This window comes from Populus nigra, chromosome 3, assembly GCF_951802175.1.
Source record: "Populus nigra chromosome 3, ddPopNigr1.1, whole genome shotgun sequence".
Classification (NCBI taxonomy): domain Eukaryota; kingdom Viridiplantae; phylum Streptophyta; class Magnoliopsida; order Malpighiales; family Salicaceae; genus Populus; species Populus nigra.
Window position 1 is genome coordinate 6,782,151 of NC_084854.1, and position 21,370 is coordinate 6,803,520.

The window sequence follows — 21,370 nt, forward strand, 5'->3', positions numbered from 1 at the left end:
ATTAAATGGATATACCTTCCTAAGATCCTTAAAACTGCACCCAGTGGAGCTAACAGCAATGTTTTTGCTTACCTCCATACATTTGCGTATATTTGTCTCAAGCTCCGAATTATATCTGTCCTGACCTTGATCACAAGAAAATGCCTAGAAATCTAGCGATTGAATGAAATTTTTGAACACAATTAGCCATTACCCTCTGGTTCTCTTGTTAACACCCTCTAGTGATATTCTATTCGTTTTTTGTTAGATTTAGCTCATTTGAGAATCTGACACTTGAGAGAAACACACTTCAGTACTGATACAATAACACCAGCCATTGAAGCTAACTATAGGAAAAATGCATGGATATCTAGCTACGTATGGAATACATCCTCCCTGAATAGGCACTTGGGCTTGATTTTGCTTCTTTATTATTTGCAAATATCATTTCTACCAAACATGACATTAATTTGAAATGAAAGGAAATATCCCTTTCTCCCCCAACTTGAAAATTGAAACGAGTGCTGATCCCGAATGGCGCACCGCGCATGGTAATTGGTGATTGACTCACAGAGGTATATAATTAAACCCAAATTGTGGAACAAACAGAATTAACACCCCATTACTTTGTTGGCTTGGACCTTCGTCTTTTCAACCACATTCCCATCATTCCCAGCAAGTGCCCTGTACTTATCTCTCCTAGTAAAGGAAGTACATTCATAGGAGAGAGTAGCAGCAATCACTCTTTGTATGTAGTTTGCCACCTCATGGCTAGATTTCCCACCACTTAATGTTAGCTCTGGTGGCAACTTGTTCAGGATAGTTACTTCATATGCTGGGCTAGGGTTCATGAAGAAGTAAAATGGATCCATCCCTTTCCAGCCTCTTGCAGTGGTTCCGTGAAACATACTCATGCGATTCACCATAGCCACTGGAACGAGTTCGTCTGTTAATTCAGCAAACAAAGCCGAGAACCTTAAAAGAAACGGTTCGCGGCAAGTAGTTCCCTCGGGACATATAGCTAGGTCACCTTCTTCTAATAACTTCTTGATCATTGATGCGTCTGCAGCTCGGTCACGGCTGAGTCTAACAGTTTTGATTGGTGAGATAATTTCAGAGAGACGAGAAAGTGAGTATGTGACTGCTGGAATAGGGCGCCCAAGGGCAGTGGAGAGAAATATGGGATCAAGCAAGGTTCTGTGTGAGCAAACAAAGAGGACACCAGATTGACCAATTGATTTTTTGGCTGGGGGAGGTGGGGTTCCCTTTATGGTGACACGGACACCAAGTGCCCAGAAAGCATAGTAGACCATTGGCATAGGCAGGAGTGACCCTGCTGCAATCCTCAAGCAGGCTAAAATGAAGCCTATAGGGATCCAGAGAATTATGAGTAGTGCTGATAATGGTGTTGGTTTTTGGACTAGCCGGCCATCATGGAAGATGACTGGTGTTGGGAGCTTGTCAGTAGTTACAGCTTCAACCTCTGGCTTAGGTGGCACTATGTAGCCCTCCTGTAGTTTTGATCAAGGCAATCTGTCAGCTTTTGCCCAATGATATATGAAGGGGAAAAATGAAAAGAAGAAGAAGAAGACCACTAGACTATTGTCTAACCTTGCATAGAGCCATGAAGGGTGCATCTGTATGACGATCTCCAAGTCCAATCTCTGGTTGTGTCTCCCCAAAAGCCTTTTTAAGGGCATCTGCCTTGTTCTTCCCCACAAGTACTCCCGGGCTCTGAACAAACCCTGTTGCTCTACCTTTATAAGTTGATATCTCAGTCCCCAAAACCAAATCAGCTCCCAAGAAATCTTTCAAAAATGCTTCCACCATAATTCTTGGATTTGCAGTAAGAACGCATCGTTTTCCGCAAGAAGAAAACACACGCCACGACTCAGAATGAAGGTCACTAGAGTAAAACTTTGGCAGCACAGCACGTGCTACAGACTCAATATCTGATAACTTCATTCCGGCACACGTAGCAAAGATAAGAACTTTAATTCCAGCAGACTCGGACACAAAGTAATAGAGAAGTCCTGCTAGTGGTGAGTTCAAGAGCAAGAAAAGCAGCCTAAAAATCCCACCAGCTTCGAAGGCAAGTAGAGCAAAGTAAGGGAATGAGCTACGGCCTCTAAGCAAGGTCCCATCCATGTCAGCAACTACACTGTGCTTTTCTCTGCCTATGGATGCACATTTGTCAACAGTTGGGAAGCTAACCATCTTTGTAACTATGTTTGGTTTCTATTGCCTAAATTTTGAATGAGCAACTTGGAAGTTGGTGGGGGCATTTATAGAGTTGAAGAAAACCAAGCTAGAGGACATGAATAAAAAGTGAGGGAGATACGAGAAAAGGGGATCGTTGGGAACTAAGAGCCAGGGTGACAAGGGAGCCATTTGGCGCCGAGATTTCGAAATAAGCTTCAGTATGTTATGGAATGATCGATGGTTAGGTACAATTTTAAGGATAAACAATGCTGAGTTTGTAAATAATTGACTTTGTGTTCATCGCTGCTTTTGTTGTCGTGTGTGATTTAAATAAGCTTTGCAATGTTAGTCACTCTCATGTCCGATGCTCACTTCTGGAGAATGGGCGATGATAGAGAAGTGGCAATATTTTCACATTAAAAGAGTATATTCACGTGGATGATCAAATAAACTCGGTATACAAGCACAACCAAGCTCGTTAGCGACGATTGTGACTCTGAAATAAGAATTGATGTTAACATGCAGGGCTTAGGCATGTTAGATGTACATAGAGTCCAGCTTGTTATGCCTGTCATGATTGTTATCCAGTTTGGTTTTTTAGGTTAAAGATGATGGTGGCCTTTAGTCCACACCAAGAACTCTTTGCATACGAGTCTAAGTTTCTTCGCAGGGTAGTTGATGAGTTTTTGTGCCTTGAAGGCAAGATAAACTTGGTAAGATGAACAACAAGATAGAACTATTTGCCAGTGTTAGATACATAATGGTAACTCCACCCTTAACATCTAAGACAGATTTGAGTGATTAAAGTTCCAAGATGTTCAATTGTTCACGAGAATGCTGACGCTTCAGAGAAGGCCTTTAAATATGCTGTTTGTAAAATAATCTCCAGATTCTGAGGCAGATTTTGCAGGTGGCATCCAAGTATTCTTAGCTCCTCCTCGCTTCCGGATTGAGCAAGTTCTTGACTGTGGTGATTATTAAGTTACCCTATTCATCGATAGTCAAAATCACCCTTTCCCTGCATTTTTTCTTTCTTTTTTTGGTGTCTATGAAGATTATCATCTGCTGATTGAGATCCCATGAACTTTCTCATTTTCTGTGAGGTCCTTGAAACAGAAGCTAATATATCACTTGATCTCTTCTCTGTCCATCCTGAAACATACAAGCGAATGAAGGTTTGCATGACAGCTAAACCATGAATAAATATGTGCACTGTGTGTGCTGTAATTGCATGAGAGATTTTCTTAGAAAAACGCAACCAAATATAGGCAAAAAACTAACCTTCCCATTCTCACTGCAATTCCCTGCAAAATGGCCTGCCACTCCACGTTTGTAGCGTGTAGTGTAGGCTTTTGTGCTAGTGGTTGCTCCACATGTCGAAATTAAAACCTTCATTTTAATTAGTCATTTTTTCATCACAGCACATAAAATATAATATTTTGTATTGAAAATAACTTTAAAATCTCAAACTAATTAGTAAATAGAAAAATATAAAATATAAATGCAATCAATTATATAAAAATATATATAAAATTTATATGATTTAACAATTTAGATCTATATTCTATGAATAAGATAATCAGAGAAATTCATTATAAAAAAATAAATTATTACAAAATATAACGCAAAATTATTTTCCCTCCCAAAATCTCTAAAGTAATTCAAAACTTTTTTTTTCCTCCAATTTATAGCCACCAAAATATAAAAATTGAAATTACTCACCAAATAAATCTTAACCCTAAAATATAACAACTTTAGCTTTTTATATAATAACCTCGTCCAAGCAGCTCTAGTTCAAGGTTTGAGCGAACATGCTCGCATTGATTCTTTGTGGGCTGCTTCTGAAGACTCTACAGAGATGACTTATCGAGTTTCGATGATGGGGAGCTTTCTGAATCAAAAGATTGGTTATTTGAATTCCTGGACACCCTTGAAGTTCTATTGGCGGAAAGGAGAGTGGATGAAGTTATGGAAGCCCTTGAGAAAGGAGAAAGATTAGCCAATGAAGGCAGTGAGAAGCACTCTTTGAGCCCAACTTCACTCATTTCTTTGGAGACTGCTATTAGAGATCAGCGACAAAAATTAGCTTAGCAGCTTGCTGATACCATTAGCCAACCTTCAACTCGTGGACTTGAGCTTCGTACGTTCAGCTGTTTTAGCTCTAAAACATTTTGGAGATGTCCCCGTGCCCATATATTGCTACTCAATTCTCACCTCCAGAAGTTGAAGTCTATTTTGCCGAGTCTTTGCTCATCAAACAGTTCATGTGGAGGAAGCATATACTGCTGTACTTTCACAGATTGTCTTTTCCACCATCATACAAGCAGCAAGTGATTCCTTGGAAGTTTATGGGGAGGAGCTTGCATATACATCCGAGCTTGTAACTTGGGCTGTCAAAGAGATCGAGTCTTTTGCTTTTCTTCTAAAGAGGCATGTTCTAGCTCAATCAGCAGCTGCAAGACGTCTAAGGGTTGCTGCCGAGTGCATTCATATATGCTTGGGTCATTGTTCTTTGTCAGAAGCTCGTGGATTGTCCCTTGCTCCCGTCTTATTGAGACCTTTTAGGCCTATTATTGAGCAGGCATTGAATGCCAATTTAAAGAAGAATGAACAGAGCAGTGCTGCACTTGCTGCCGCAGATGACTGGTTGCTCACTTATCCACCAGCAGGTGGAAGCCCTTTCTCTCGGACTGCATCTCTTGGTAGTGAATGGCATCACAGCCAAAGCTTTCAAGCAGTGCTAACAAATTCAATTCCACGGTTCAGATGACTAATAGTGCTTTCCTCTATAAGATTTTTTCCTTCACAAATTGAAAGCTCTTGGCACCTTTCTTTGGCTTCTTTTTTGTTTCTTCTCCATAATCCTGATGATTGTTGCATATGTGCTATTCAAATACTCGTTGAATTTGATTTGTCCTTTCCTTCCTTTATCATTCAAGAAATTTTCATTTTCAATTCAGAACTTTCTCGAGTGAGAGGCTTCAGTTGGATGGTCCTGCACTGCAAGTGTTCAATTCCTATGTCAATTTGTTAATACGTGCACTACCGATTTCAGCAGAGAATGAAGAGAGCTTGGAAGGTTCAGGAAGTAGAATTGTCAAGATGGCAGGAACTGAATCCCAGCAGCTAGCTTTACTAGCTAGTGCATTATTGTTAGAAGATGAACTGCTCCCATGTTCTGCCATGAAGCTCTTGCCATTTCCTACTAGAATGGATGAACAACCTAAAAGAGCTTCTGAAAGCAATCCCGTCTTCCAGAGCAAAGGCAATGGAAGAAGAAGCTTCAACGCTCAGTTGATCACTTACGAGATAGCTTTTGCAGACAGCATGCTCTTGATCTCATCTTCACAGAAGATGGTGACACTCATCTCAATGCATACATTTACACAAGTGTGGATGGCAGCACAGAGGATCCTGAATGGTTCCCATCTGCAATTTCCCATGCAGTTTGACCGAGTTGCAAGTCTTGCTTTGGTGTGATTATAGGTTTTTCTCTATCCATCAAAGACACTCGACTGAGTCCTGGTGTCTCAGCAGGCTTACAGAATTTATGTAATAGTAACCTGAATACAGATTTGGTGATTATTTCTGGTTTCTTTTATTAACTGTAAGTGGAAATTCTTTTCGGAGAATTGTACTTGTCAAGATATTCAAAACGTGCTTGACTACATTTTCATTGTACTTGTCAAGAAATCCATATCTTCACCGGTTAGGGGACAAGCACACATCATTCAAACAGGTAATTCCAAATTCTCGATCAATTTGAACCATGAACGAGGAGACTGGGTTGAGCAATCAAATTTAAATTGTAGGATAATGTTATTTATTATTTAGTTTTATGTTATCAAGTATAACTTTTAATTCGATAATTTAATCAGGCAAAAGTTTTACCAAGTGTTTCTAGACGTGTTGTTCTACATGGAATTAAAATTTCAAATCAATTAGAATTCACAAAAGTCTTATGATACAAGTCAGCAGATGCAATATAAATTTTGAGCCCCGTTTGTTTGCTGGAAAGTAGTTTTTTTTTGGAAAATGAATTCCGAGAAAGTGAATTTCAGTAAAGTGAATTATTTTATGATGTTTGGTAATGCAATGAAAAATAAGTTGGAAAACACTTTCCAGTATTTGATTATGTCATGGAAAATGAGCTGGAAAATAACTTATTAATATTTTATTTTTCTCAAGTTTATTAAAATAATGAGGAACAAATCTTAAAAATTAAAAAGTTGAATGAGAATGAAATTGAAAAAAAATAATTTCATAAATTATCTCAAATAAAATAAATAATAATCAAAATAATAGAGATCAAATCTAAGAAAAATGAAAGATTAATAAATTAAAATAATAATAATTAACATTTCATAAATTATTGCAAATAAAATAAGTAATAATCAAAAGAATGAGAACCAAATTCAATACATAAAAAATTTCAATAAAAAAAGATAAGGGAAAAGCAAATAACAATTATAAAAATGAGAATCATAGTTAATATAAAAATTAAATTTTAAGAGATGAAATTGAAAAATAAATATTCAAAACAAAATATATATAGCAATCAAAAGTTTGAGGATCAAATTTGATATAATCAGCAAATAATATGACATTTTTAAATTTTTCACGACTTCCAAAAAGTGTTTTCCGCCCAAATTTTTCAAGAAAACACTTTCCTGGAAACCAAGCCAAATTTTTCTTTGACTGGAAAGTGTTTTCCGTTACCAAATTTTCTAATGACAAATAAACACAGGAAAGTTTGGAAAGTGGTTTCCCGAAAAGTGAATTTCGGGAAACAAACATAACTTTATTGTTCGTTTTCTTTTACAGATTTTGTTATTTATTGTATTTTGATTTGTTGACTTATGGACTTTCTATTTAAAGATGATTTTTTTCCTCGTAATACAAGGATATTCAGTAGCTTATTTTTAAGAATTTTCTTGTTTTACAAGGATCTTTAATGTATAGCAATATAGTTTTCAAGTTTGGCAAGAATTCCTTATTGTTTCAAAACTCATTTTTTTACAAGGATTCATTATTTATCTTATCTACACAAAAAAAGGAGGGCTGAAGTATTTAATGACAAATTACTTTTGGGCCGGATTATTTCTTTATATTAATTTGAATTATTTTAAGGTTTTATTTGTTGTTTTATTTTATTATTTGGATATTTACATTTAGTTTAGAGCTTGTATTTTAGTTTGAGTTTGTTTTGGCTTAAAATCAATGTTTTATGACTATGTGAGGTATTAGGCTTAAAATTACTGGGATTTGTCTTTCTTATGTGCAGGTTTCATGATCACAAGGTTCATATCAGTTGGTATCAGAGCGAGGCTCTACGAATCAGATTATATCCTCTTTGTTTTCGTTGTTTAAATTTGTTTCCGCGTATATCTTCTTCTTGTTTTTCTTTGTGTCTTGTTTTGGGTCTAATTTGGTTAAAGTTTTATTCTGTCAATTTTGTTTTCTCTTCTTACGTTACTGTCTAGTTTTGCTTTTAGGGTCCTTTGATAAAAAAAGACATTAAAAAGTTAAAGATTCAGTTCTGCCACGAAAACACTAATACAAAGGAGATTGAATCAAACCTCAATGGAATCATTTTAAAATTGATATTCCAGGGTTTTTGGGTAAAATAATATCAAATATTAAATTTAGGGTCATTTGGACTTTTTTTTGTTTGCATTTCAAATTTGGGTATTAGATTGCGTAAATGGGTTTGATTTGCATCAACTTATAAAACTTGTTTTTCTACTATTGAAATTGACCTAATCAGTATACTAAAATTATATTTGGGATACTTGGGTGTTAATAAAGTCATTTTAATTAATTTTGCATCTGTTTTATTTTGTATCTTCAAAAACATTCATATTCTGTATGAATTCGTTTACTACTCGTGAAATTGTAATTGTAGTTTCTTCTTTATTTGTTTTTGTATATTTCTTGCTTCTTGAGTCATTACACATATTTGAATTGCGTTACTAAGATTTTCTATTTGGTTGTATTGAATTTTAGAGTGAAATGCTGATTAAGTGAAACATAAAAGGAGTGTAAACACTTGAGGAAGTGAATAAGGAAAATACATTTTTATTTATCATTAACATATTTTGTAGATTTGAAGATGTCGGACAATACCAAGATGACACCATCAATTAAAAATCAACTTTTCAAATTCAAGCTCTAGCACAACAAATGGAAAAGATGAACATGGTAATAGGGAATTCAGAGGATAGGATGGAGAGAATGGAGAGGCGTGATGTTGAAATTGATGTTTTGAGAAATAAGGTTTATCGGGGTGAAAACAATGTTAGGAGGGGTGGAAGACATGTTAGTCCCGTAGGTATGAGTATTAACTTGTGTTGATTATGATGAAATGAGTGTTGAGAATTATGATAATGCGCTTTTAGACCATGAAGATCAGTTTGGGCGTTTTAAAAACCGTAGGTATGAGGGAGTTATGTGAGATGCGTGATTTGGCCAAAGAGATGATCTGGGTACCATGATTGGGTAGATAATAGTTTGGGCAGCATTAGGATGAAAGTTCCTTTGTGTCAAGAAAAAACGATCTTGAGATTTGTAATAAGAGAAAAAGATGGAGCTCATATTTCATTGTCATAACTATTCAGAGGGTAAGAAGGTTAAGTTTGTTGTAATTGAGTTCACGTACTCTGTCATTGTGTGGTGAGATTAGCTTGTGTTGAGTCGTAGAAGGAATATTAAGAGGTCTATTGATACTTGGAATGAGATAAAGACTGTTATGAGCAAACAATTTATCCCTAGTCATTATTATAAGGAATTGTACCAAAAGTTACAATGTTTGGGCCAAGGTACAAAGTATGTTGATGAGAACCATAAGAAGATGAAGACCACAATGGTTCGAGCTAATATAATGAAAGATAAGAAGGCTATTATAGCTAGATTCTTAAATGGGTTGAATCGCAAGATCACGAATATTATACAGTTGAAACACTTTATGGAGTTGAAGGATATGATGTTGCATATAGCAACAAGAGTGGAGGGTTAACTCAAACGTAATAGTAGTTCACGGCTAAGCCAACTATTGGGTTCTTCGTCAACTTGAAAACCTAATTGGAAGGCTAATGTAGGGGTTGCCCAATCTTAATCAAATATAGGGGAGAGAACGGAGACTACAAAAGAGAATAAGGACATCTTCACTGATAATAAAGATAAAGTTGAAACTCCTACATCTTATAATCGTGACATAAAATATTTTCATTGTTTATGAGTTGGTCATGTTACTTCGCTGTGTCCAAATAAGCGAGCACTGCAAGATAGGAAGGTTAGTGATGAGGAGAAGATAGGCTTGAAGATGCCAGTGATGAATATGTTTAGTATCCAGTTAAGAGAGAGACGTTTGTGGTGAAAAGAGCACTGCAAGATATTATGGTTGATTTGGAGGAGCAACGAAAAAACATCTTCTATGTGAGGTATCATGTTCAGAATAAAGGTTTTGGTAATGTTTATCTACCATGGAATGATGATGAGGTCTTATAATGCATGTTAGGAGATAAAATACAAATTTTATTACTTATTACCTTTTAACTAATAAATTTTATATTTAGAGATGATTTTCTTTCCTCCTAAGGATATTTAACAACTTATTTTTAAAAATTTTCTAAAAATAAATTTAACACATGTTCTATATTCTTTATTCTTCTCATTCATGAATTGATTTTCATTAAGTAAAGGTTCATTCCAATAATATCATGTTTTGATTAAGGTAATCTCGACACAATTATATCCAACTTAATTCTCCGACCTAATTCTTTAGCTTTCTAGAATTTGCCTTTCGTACCACGCCATCTAGGGAGTCACTTCACTTTCCTACTCCAGTGGGGACAGCTAGAACAATCAAGACAGCATTGTTTTCAGCGTAACAGGATGTTACATATGGCACTCGGTTGTTCCAAATGGAAAACCGAGTGTCAAGGACAATGGCAGTAAACTGTTTTCCAATTGAATTTCAAGGTTTTGGCAACAACATATTTACAACCCATTCTTATACTTTCTTTCAACAGAAGTTAGTAAACTGTTTTCTTTTCTTCTTTTTCCTGTTGAATAATCCTCTCCTTCCTACCCTGTCGTCTGAAAGCTACAAAAGTAGACTGCTGCCTCGTGACATCGCAATTGTTGAAGGAGTAGTGTATTAGGCCAACCATGGGGGATCTTTCTTCGAAGAATCAATGGATGGGGTTTGCTTCACAAATTATCCCTGCACATCAATCATGACATTTATTTGGGTTAGTACAAGACAAATCAATCATGAGAACCATAAGCAATGCAACTCTTAAATACCTGTTGGCTCATAAGAATTTCAACTGCTACGTTAAGATCTCCATCAGCAGCTGAAATTGCAACTTCTACCTGTGTCTGAACCAATAACAAGGCATTTGTATCAGCACACTATATGGATTCTTTTGGTTCTCAAATTTTTCAATTTTTTTAAGTTAACCTTAACATCTCGATTTGATATCCACACAAACTGCAAAAGCACTAAACGAAAAGAAAAGCACAATTATAGACATTTTTACCTTGTCAAAACCCATAGATACTAATTTTTGGATTTGCTCCTCGGAAGGAGCTGAATCCTGCAATCAAGAGAAACCATAAAACAACAAATGATTAAGACCCAGAAATTTCCATTAAAAAAATAGGAGATAATATCACATTGCCAAATAAATGAAATAAACCTGATGGAGTGCAGGGTGTACTGGAGTTGCACCAACAGCATTATCTACCACTGACCTCCTGAATACCATGGAAGGATTGCAGAAAAATGAAGAACGCAAATGATTTATCACTAAAAAACAGTGGATAGGGTACTCCACATGGTATGAAGCATGGAAAGTGTAGGTAGTGAATCATTTTCGTGAAATACAATATTTTTGTACCCGAATAGAAGGCTTTATATGTGTGTTCTATTGTAGTAGTAGAATAAGAAGCTGTGATTTTGATGTTTGTTGCATGCTAGACTCTTTAATACTTGAATCATTGGTAGCCAAATAAATCAAGACCATAGCCAGGATCTAGAGCATTGCATAAGTTTTGAAATATGATGCTAGCATAGCTACCATACATTTTTATTTTTTTTTGAACTTCAGACAAGTACAATAACAAAAAGATTTTGACATGGTCATATTCAATATAATTATTTGGTTTCCTTTGGGGACACTTAAATCCATTTTCTTGATGGGAAACAATCAACAATTTTTTTTAAAAAAATAAAAATCATAAGGACAGGGCTAGGCGCAGGCTTCTGTTCTCTAACTTGAGATGCATCATGCATGCAAGAATAGTTTCCACTACCTTCCATCTAATGGTGGCTCTCTTGTAGCAGTTAACCCCAAATGTGATGAACGGTTTGGGTTGCTGTTATCCAAGAGTCTAGCCTGCAGGTTTGAATCTGAATTCACAGCAGGCACTGTTTCACTTTGGCCAGAACCAAGAGCCCTTCCACTTCCAGGGAACCTATAGTCTTGCCCAGCCTGTGTGAACAAGAAATTTAATCAAGTTGTTACAATAGAAAAACTATCTACAAGTCCCAGGAATTCCAGGATCAAAGAAAAAGGATTAGGATGTATCATATGTTTCTTCTGTCCATTGTATACAGAGACACCCATTGATATTTAACAAGAATCATAACCATTTTGAAAATCAGCACTTGCATCTTTACCTTGAACATTAAGATAAAAACTTTCAAAAGAATATAACTCGATACCTGAGCAGATGTTTCCCTCTGTGGCATCCATGAAGATAAATTTCTCCAAATATTTCCAGATAATAGTCCACTGTTCAATAAAATTTATCAAGTTACATATCCTCTCGGATTAAAATTTCCTTGGACCATGGAGCACGCAGAATTTACCTGGAGGTAGTGTTTTGGCCTGAATGTGTCGGGATGTAGCTTGTGGGACTACCGCCAGTGCACAAAATAAATTTAGGTCTCCTCACGCAGGAGGACTGAAGGTCATAAATGAATAGATCACACTTAGAACAACGCATAAATCATATGTAAATACACAGGTGAAGGATAAAATATGACTGATGAAAACACATCAACAACATATAGTTACCCACTTATTTGTAACTAGAAATTGTAAAAGAAGTGGAGGTACAATCAAAGAAGGATTTCAGAAAGAACGAGTTCACAAGGCCAGAACCCTAAAGAAGTTGGGATAGAAGTGTGCCAGAGTGAGAATTGTCAGATTCTCTGTAATTTAACAGCCAAATACACCATAACAGTCTAATTAAAGAACAGGGAAATAAATCTGTCTATCATCAGAAGTCAGTCCAGTAGTGTACTTACAAGCCAAGAGGAGGCCTCAATAGCAGAAAAGGAGGACGCTCCTGGCATAAGAAAGTTGAATAACCCATAGGTATCTGACAAGTAAAAGGATAGAAATCCAATCACATTGTCTGTTTATGTGGAGTATAACACAAAGTATGAAGAAATATGTATAACCTTCAAATTGAGACAAGGATTACATACATGCAAATCCGGACAAAATGCCGCATAGGTGTCCAAGTAAAGACACATTCGTCATAAGAAGCTGGAATGCTACCAGTAAGATAAATGCATACCTGTAGCATGTGTTTAATTATGCCACATCATTAACTAAACATAAAAAAATTGAAGAGAAAAGAAACTCAAATATAAGAAATAACACAATACTGAAGCAGTTACAACATTTACCACTTAGCGGGAACGTTGAAGAGACCAAACACACTGCAAAACAAAATAATGAAGTTGCATATCACTAGAATGCACCAAGCAAATACATAAATCAATTACAATGTTTACTAGATTACACTGTCATCAAAACACAAAAAACTCCTCGTGTCAGTCAAAATACTGACCACACACGTAAAAATAAACTACAATTCTTCGAGAATAATCAACAATAATACTTACTCAGTGATAACTAAATACTAAAAGAAGGATATCCTCATTCTCATGCATCCACACAGGAGCACTAACACATCTAATTATGTGCTAGTGTGATGTTGCAAAATAATAACAAGTGATGAGTATTATAATCACGGTGAAATTAAAATTCACAGCAAGAATAGGTAAATAAGAACCAACCTCCTAGACTGCACTCCACTCAAGCTCGTCTCTATAACGATCATAGAAAATAAAATTCCAGAGAAGCCTATTGCACACTCATCCAAAAGATACTGGTATGGGTGAAATGGATTGTGGGCCACCAACAATGCAATAAAAAGATGAAATATTGCATTGGTAGTGGCCAACAAAATTATCAGGTATGCTAAGCGGATAGATCCCATGATTCTCTCCAGTTCAGAACCCAGAGGTACAAGAGCCAGCATGTTGAACAGAACATGAAGGAGTGAACCATGAAAAAATATTGAGGTATAAATCCTGTAAACTGCACAAGAAAAAAAAAAGAACGCAAAGTTAATGACCACAAGTATGGGATAAATCCCTTTTTTCAAGATAAGGATGAAGTGACAACATACATGTAGGCATCAAATGAAAAAAATTAAAATTTTGATCCTTTCTTCCTAAGCCTACAAGGAACCTGAAACTATAGGCAGATTGAATGAAATGGTTGTTTAGTTAGGCATCACAGTATAGGTGCCTAATGCACCAGTGCAGATTTCAGGGCTAAAAGGGTTCCTCCTTGGACCAAGGCCAGGTAAAAAGTTAATTTTCCCATGGTATCATGACCTTAAACACGGTTTCAAAAATATCTTCCAATGTTGATCATAATTCATTAATCCATTATCACGAATTAAATGCATCACCTAACAAACATACCCTGAAAATGGGATACAACAGCAGTTGGCAAGAAACATATTTCGTAAAACGTGTCATATCCAATCAGGAGGCAGACCAAGTATATAACGCCACAAACAACCACAACCGCAGAAGTAAGGAATGGAATGCTTTCCCACCATTGTCCCACTCTCGTTTGCAGTCCCGCCTGAAAACTTACGACACCAACCTTGTTACTAAATAAATAAATAAATAAACCCATAATAAACATGATCCGAAATGCTTTACTGACTAGTTCTGTATCGAACTGCACATTCTTGCTTACTTCGACAAAGGAAATCATTTGAAAGAAGTAAATAGATTGCATCACAACATCAACATGTTCTCCCCTCATTTATTTACAAATGATATCGGAGCATCAGTCATTTAAGCTATCAAATCTACTAGTTCATTTTTTACAAAAGAAGAAAACAAAATGAACTTCATTTGCATAAATTCCTCACAAATCAAAAGGGCAAAAGTAGAGAATTCTCAATCAAGCCCAACAGCACTAATTAAACAGTTAACTATACTCAATTACCACATTATCATCAACAAAAAGCTAAGCGAAATCCCCAGATTTTCATAATCTCAATTGAAACAAGAAAACCCTAAACTCAAAAAAGAAAATTAAAGATTTAGAGTCGAAAAAGAGAAGACAGATGGAGGAGAGCTTACCTCAGCGACAATGTTAGGTCTCATTTTCTTGACTTGGAAATCAAATTTTCGGGTTTAGATCTAATTACTTGGATCGGTAAAATAGCATGGATCGAGTTCTTTTGGATAAATTATATTTTGACCCTTGTGATTTAGACATATTGCAACTCGGGTCTTATTGTTTAAAATTTCTTTAATCAAACTCTTGCGTTTGCTTCAAGGGAAAGACTGCGAGGCGAAGTTATAAAATAATTCTTCAAAATGCGTTACGTGGCAGCTTGATTTTTTTATAGAGTTTGCGTAACTGTTAATTTCACCCATCAAATGTAGTTATTACTAGTACATTAACCCGCATTTTGCTAAAATAATTTTTTTAAAATGTCAATAAATATTATTAAGCCTAGTTTAATGGATTAATTTTAAATTATCGCAACTTAACTATTTGCTTAACTTGAATTTCTAATTAAACCGCGTAGGAGTTAATCCGAATTAAATTGATTGATTTTAATGGTTCAAATGTAATTTTGATTACATGTAAAAACATGGTTTAGCTTTTAACAAAACTTCAAGATGATATGTTTTTTAAAAAAATTATTGAAATAATGACAGATTGGATTGATCTTAGTTCCCAGCGACACGTGTTAAGAACTATATTAAGTTTAATAATTTTTTTAATTATATAATAAAAATATATGCTTACAAAATTAGGCATCAACCTAAAATATAGACATTTATTTAAGACAGTGATAACCCTATAAAAATAATAAAAAATAAATCATGCAGTTTATTTCCTAATCAATTTAATATTAAAGGACAAAATTGAGGAAAAACAATCAAAGGATCAAAAACAAAAAAAAAAAATCCGTCCAGTGGGTAAACTCATCAAACCTGTGAACCCGGTTACCAGTGCTAGCACGCCAAACCTGTGAATTAGGTTATGGACTCTAACAGGATTATAATTTGTTTTGTTTTTCAAACTATCTTTTTATTTAACTATATAATAAAAAAAAATTAGACGATCGCTAAATTGAACAATAGCACAATACTAAAATGTTGACAAAAAAAAAACAAAAAAATGTTAAACTCGTCAGACCTATAAATCAGGTCAACCAACCAAACTTGTGAACATGTCCATAGATTTTATAAAGTTTAATAATATGGTTTTTCTCAAAAATTATTTTTTTATTGTATTAGGAAGAAATTGACAGAGAAAAAAGTCATGTTTAATTAGAAAAGAAAAAAAACTACTCACCAAACCCATAAATCAGGATAACCTAAGTTACCCTAGTAAACTCGTAAGCCATACTAACCCTATAGAAAGGAAAAATAAAAAGAAGATTGACATTATTATTATCGTAATCACTATTACTATCATTATTACCATTGGTATTACTATTATTGTTAATATTATTATTACTATTATTGTTGTTATTGTTATTCTTGTTACCCTTGCTAGGATTATTATTATCCATTATTATTGTTGTTGTTATCATTATCACCACAACTTTATTATCACTATTATAACTATTACTATTACTATCAATAGCATTAATATTATTGTTGTTGCTATTATTATTATTATTATTTACAATGTCATTATTATTAGTATTATTATTATTATTTTGATTATTATTGATATTATTATTACTATTTTTTGTATCATCACCATAATTATTAATATCACAATCACCACAACCACCCTAATAAACTATTATCAGCACCACCACCACCACTATTATTATTATTATTATTATTATTATTATCTCTGCCATCATTATTATCTTAATAAACTATTATTATCACCATTATTATTATTATTATTATTATTATTACAATTCAACTAATATTATCATTAGTTAATATTATTACTATCATCATTACTATTACAACTACTATTACTATTAGTAGTATCATTATCACTACTATGACAATTATTACTATTACTAACACTTTTATCATAATTATTAATATTATTAATATTTTTATTACAATTATTACTATTATTGCAACTATTATTGTAATGAAAAAAACATGTTTGGTCAGCCAATCAACTCTGTAACACATATCTGTGGACTTTATAAAGTTTAATAATATTGTTTTTCTTTGAAACTATTTCTTTTAGAACATGAGAGAAAAAATAAGTGAAAAAAAATTAAGTTCAATTAAAAAAATGAAAAAAAGATACTCCAACAAACCTATTTTTGGTTTGCTATTTTTTTAAAAAAAAATATAGGAAAAACTGAGAGACAAATGTATTAAGATATTTATTTATTAAATTCAATTTCAAATAGAAATCGACGCACTTACAAGATTTATTAGATAAAATAAAAGTAAAAGCATACTATGTAAGGCTACACATATTAAAAATATCATAAGAAATAAATATTTTTTATTTCTAAAAATAAAATTAATGTATATATAAAATATATTTAAATTACAAATGAATCTTACTAATCTCTTCAAAAATTTAATAAATCCAATATAACTAAAAATTAATAACTATGTAAGAAGGGATAAATAAGAAAAAAAACAAATAACAAAGAAGTAAAATACAAACTTAAAAATTATTTTTAAAAAATATAAAAAAATTTTAATTTTTTTTAAAATCGAAACTATAAAAAGAAAGAAAGCAAAGAATGAGGACATGCCTAGCGCTTGGCCCATGACCAATGGGCCTGCAAAGTCAGATCCAATCACACACCTCCTTTTTTTTTTAAAGATATCATCCACCTTAGATCAGTCGAAAAAAAAAAAACGACGCGTCGCCTAGTATATCCAAATTTCGGGCATTGTTGTGGCTGAGAAATCGAGATGCCTAGTCTTTTTCCTTCAAAATTCTATTTTCAACACAAAACATCTAGAAACCACCATAATAATCGTGTGAAACCAATCTCTAAGCTCTAAAAGCGCAAAAACCAGTCCAAAACCAAGAATCAAACTGGTAATCAATTTCTTCCTGATCTCATATTTGGGTTTTTTTTGCACTTTCAAGGCAAAACAAACTCTCAAGTCAAACTCTTTTCATCATATGGAACTATTTGAAATAAAAATGTAATATTTTTGTTATCAGAATCATTGAAATGACATTTTTTTTTCTCTAGGTTGGGTTCCGGCCTTTTTTTTTTCTCCTCTCATCCACTAAGAACTGAAAAATATTGAAAATGAAGTTTACTACTGAAATGAATTTTACAAACTTCAAAGGACCAATCATCTAATAACAAAAATAAATTAGGGACAAAAATGTACTTCACAAGTAAATTTACACACACCACTTATGTTACCCGTGTTTTGCACTTCAGTCCTCTGTCTTTCAATCTTACCCTCGTCCTCCAAAAAATGTAATTGAACTTTAATTTGAACTTAAAGGGTTAAATTGTGCAAAAACAATTTAAGAACCAAATTAAATTTTTTCAAAATTAACAATATTGTAATTCAAATTAAAATATATTAGGGTGAATAATAAATTCATGTACGATGAAAACGTTTTCAACACCATTTAACTTTATACTTAATTAATAATAATAATAAAACATGAAAACTAAATCATATTTCTAATTAACATGACAGTTTATGGGATTATGTATAAATTAAGAGTATAAAATATAATAAAGCCTCAAATGATTCTATTTATTTATTTTTATGGTAACCATTATTAAAATCCAACATGCATAGGGATTGCAGCTAACCCACTCGGATTTGTTTTCATCCTTGGATAAAAAATTAGAGAAACCATTCCATGCAACCATTAATCCAATAAGATACCGAAATTGTTTCTTGTTGGACTGTAAAACCGAGCAGAGCACCTCACCTGGTCAGGAGTCCCTTTTTAGGACAGAAACTACTGACACTGTACGAAATTAATTGACCAAACAACACGGAATGTCTTTTTCAAGTTCACAGGGAGAGAATGTTTCAAGGAGGGTGTACTGGAAGGAGATTAAACCATGATGTTGACTGGGATTGCAGTCTCGCCCTCCATTTTACTTTTACGGGCATCTGATGCATTTCACTTGACATGTTGCAAACCCTTTTCACAAAATCTAGCCATCCATTTGCTTGTGAGCTACAATGCTATTTGCAGCTTCACTTGGAATAGTAATCTTGTAAAAAATTATCTCAACTCAAAAAATTAAACTGTTAAGTAAGATTTCAGAATATGATTTATATTATTCTCTAACACATCCCCTCAAGTAAAAGCCTTTTGAGCTTGAAACTTGCACAGGTTCACTTTACTATGTGTTTAATTTTTATCAAATAAATGGAGATGGTGAGATTCGAACTCGTGACCGCTTGATCATCAAGGCTCTGATATCATGTCAAAGAACCATCTTAACCCAATAGCTTAAGCTATTAAGTAAAGTTTGAAGATATGATTTATATTATTCTCCATCATATCCATCTGCAGTTTTCACTTCAGAAAGTTCCCCGGGATTGTATCGGATGTGTTCCTCCCTGAAGCTCTACTTGGTCTGCCCTGGCTGCAATAATCCTCTGGCTTTAGTTTCGCTTCAGTAGCACTGAAGAATCACAGCTTCCACTTTCAAGTTTTTTCAGACAGCCATTAACACTGTCATTACCAGGGGTCCAGCTGTGCTTAGAAACCAAGATTGCTTTCTTGATCATTTGCACTCCCAGTGGAAAAGAAACCTCATTGCCAAATAAGACCATGAACATGCTTTACTTTTCCATGTATTTGATACTAACCAAAGCACTGCTAAACAGAGGAGTACCAGAAGAAACACGCCGTAATAGCTCCATGAAATCCTTCACTTTCTCCAAATCTCCCTCCTCTTTCAAGTACTCCAGACAGGTAGCTAAACTTTCATTGCTCGGCTTCCACCTTCGTCCAGAAACCACTACTTCTTTCTTCATTGCTTCCATAGCCTTCAGAGTTTGACCATTCCGAAGATAATCTGTTTCAAAATGGTACCAAGTTTTTGCGTTAGGATCCCCTCCTATTGATATTGCCCTATCAATTAACGTTTCCACCTTCTCCACGAGACCTTCTTGAATAAGCATCAATAAGGAAGTTTGGAATAACGTTTCCATAACAAAGATGATTCCGGAACTCCCACTCCTCAAAAATCTTTTCTGCGATTTCAAAGTCATCTAACTTCAGTAAAGAGGCTATGATACTAATATATGGCTCTTTGTAAACCTTCTCGTTCTTCTTGTAAAGTTCCCAAATTCTTAAGACTTCATTTGTCTTCTTCCCTGTTGCAGCATATAGGTGATAAGAGAATCATATGTTGTTCCCCTTCTTTTACCTGAGATTAGTCTGTCAGATTTCTTCAGCATTTCCAGAGCCTTTGTCAACAAGTCCAACTTTGTTTAACCTTTCGCAGCAACAGTGTAAGTGGTCCAGTCAAAAAAAATGTTGGGATCAGAATCCATCCTTGTCAGAGTCTTCTCAATGCCCTCAACGTCAGAAACAGACGAGAATGCACTCAGTTGTATGGAATGTGCAAATTTGTCACTGGCAATGCCATTTTGCTCCATTTCTTGCATTAGACTGTCAATTTTCTCAATGTTTCCAGTCTGAAAATAAAATTTAAGAATGATATTGTAAACCAAGGATGTGTTAGCATAACCTAGGGTCTTCATCTCCTGCGCGACAGACTGCTTTTTCCACAGATTTTGCTTTGGCATGGCAGTTAAGAAGTGCACGAAGTATTTTCAATTGTTATGGAGTATTCTTGAAGTGCTTCTGTGCTTGTTCTATCCCATGAACTTTTGAGATCAAGTCCAGTTGAATGGCAACGTCGTGTGATGCAAGTTCAAAGTACCCATTGTCAGTCATCCACGTTAAAATCTGGGGAAATTTAATCAGACACACTTATCAGGAAATGACATTTGTGAAATAATAGAATTAATTTATTGAGAAATGAAAGAAGGAATCAGCTAAAAGTTAACCCATCAAGCTGGGTAATGAACTTATTCTTCATGGCAATAGAAGAATAATTTATCCATTGACATGGATGGCACAGCAACAGGAAAGAAGGAAGCAGGAAATAATGTGAAATTAATCCAGCATAATTGCATATATAATTTCGTGTTAGACATTAGTTCCGTAATGATATCCTGTGCTCCATCTGTCTGCTTTTTGTAGTCACGCCATCAGTGGCATAATTTATCATACAATATTAAGCCACACTGGTCAGGGTTGCAAGTGTGTCCAGTTATCAGGTCATGGGACACTGACCGTCCCCCGATTCATAGACCCTAAGCTGCAACTCAGTTGCAAGAAGATACTCATTCCATGTTAAGAATTTTAGTGCTATAAATCAAGCATGCTAAACCAGTCTTACAGGACAGCATCAGACCAAAAATAAGGCGTTCACAGCAAGCTAATCTTATTAACTCTGCTTGTTAGAGAATAATATAAATTATATCTTAAGATTTTATTTAATAATTTAAATTTTTAGATTAAAATGATTTTTTAAGTGCCGTTTGGTATTGTGGCCGCGGGTGATGTTTACCCGCAGCAACAGATATTATTGTTCGGTATTGCAACAAAAGCAATTTCTTACTGGTAGGGCTCACCATCAACTATGGTTGTGCCACAGGTTTACAAGAAGCAGCTCTTTGGTGCTTCTTGTGCGAAGAAAACCCATGAACAGTGAAGCATGGTTCGGTTCAAAGCTAAAAATGCATTAAACCGGGCCCGACCCAACAAAATAAAAAAATATTTTTTTTATTTTTAATTGTGTTTTATTCAAAAAACTAGTGTTAAACATTATT

The 21,370-nt window shown here is 34.5% G+C and overlaps 3 protein-coding genes and 1 pseudogene across 3 annotated transcripts; 1 reads left to right on the plus strand and 3 right to left on the minus strand.

The window, feature by feature from the left end:
* Positions 1 to 365: 365 nt before the first annotated feature.
* On the minus strand, positions 366 to 2,199 carry LOC133688510 (glycerol-3-phosphate acyltransferase RAM2-like). The gene is made up of 2 exons (XM_062108009.1): positions 1,591 to 2,199; positions 366 to 1,490 (listed from the first exon to the last, which is right to left on the minus strand). The coding sequence occupies exons 1-2, from the start codon at positions 2,194 to 2,196 to the stop codon at positions 591 to 593; spliced, it is 1,506 nt and encodes a 501-aa protein (XP_061963993.1). The 5' UTR covers positions 2,197 to 2,199; the 3' UTR covers positions 366 to 590.
* Positions 2,200 to 2,792: 593 nt separating this feature from the next.
* Positions 2,793 to 5,633, plus strand: LOC133688477 (exocyst complex component EXO84A-like; annotated as a pseudogene).
* Positions 5,634 to 10,036: 4,403 nt separating this feature from the next.
* On the minus strand, positions 10,037 to 14,762 carry LOC133690335 (rhomboid-like protein 15). Its single transcript, XM_062110589.1, has 13 exons — positions 14,651 to 14,762; positions 13,976 to 14,141; positions 13,280 to 13,583; positions 12,887 to 12,919; positions 12,683 to 12,774; positions 12,500 to 12,573; positions 12,059 to 12,153; positions 11,912 to 11,981; positions 11,500 to 11,678; positions 10,884 to 10,941; positions 10,725 to 10,781; positions 10,489 to 10,563; positions 10,037 to 10,405 (listed from the first exon to the last, which is right to left on the minus strand). Exons 1-13 carry the CDS (start codon positions 14,672 to 14,674, stop codon positions 10,400 to 10,402), a joined length of 1,233 nt encoding a protein of 410 aa, XP_061966573.1. The 5' UTR covers positions 14,675 to 14,762; the 3' UTR covers positions 10,037 to 10,399.
* Positions 14,763 to 19,126: 4,364 nt separating this feature from the next.
* Positions 19,127 to 20,278, minus strand: LOC133688480 (pentatricopeptide repeat-containing protein At2g20710, mitochondrial-like). Its single transcript, XM_062107970.1, has 4 exons — positions 19,966 to 20,278; positions 19,619 to 19,843; positions 19,334 to 19,542; positions 19,127 to 19,276 (listed from the first exon to the last, which is right to left on the minus strand). The coding sequence occupies exons 1-4, from the start codon at positions 20,276 to 20,278 to the stop codon at positions 19,127 to 19,129; spliced, it is 897 nt and encodes a 298-aa protein (XP_061963954.1).
* Positions 20,279 to 21,370: the final 1,092 nt, after the last annotated feature.

Coding starts and splice junctions, on each gene's coding strand:
- LOC133688510 (XM_062108009.1), bottom strand. CDS start 2,196: ATGGTTAGCTTCCCAACTGTTGACAAATGTGCATCCATAGGCAGAGAA. Junction 1,491..1,590: donor CCTTCATGGCTCTATGCAAG/GTTAGACAATAG, acceptor TCAAAACTACAG/GAGGGCTACATAGTGCCACC.
- LOC133690335 (XM_062110589.1), bottom strand. CDS start 14,674: ATGAGACCTAACATTGTCGCTGAG. Junction 12,574..12,682: donor CATTTTGTCCGGATTTGCAT/GTATGTAATCCT, acceptor TTTACTTGTCAG/ATACCTATGGGTTATTCAAC. Junction 10,942..11,499: donor GAGCCACCATTAGATGGAAG/GTAGTGGAAACT, acceptor CATGGTATTCAG/GAGGTCAGTGGTAGATAATG.
- LOC133688480 (XM_062107970.1), bottom strand. CDS start 20,278: ATGCCAAAGCAAAATCTGTGGAAAAAGCAGTCTGTCGCGCAGGAGATG. Junction 19,844..19,965: donor TTACACTGTTGCTGCGAAAG/GTTAAACAAAGT, acceptor ATGCTGCAACAG/GGAAGAAGACAAATGAAGTC. Junction 19,277..19,333: donor CTCTGTTTAGCAGTGCTTTG/GTTAGTATCAAA, acceptor TTTGGCAATGAG/GTTTCTTTTCCACTGGGAGT.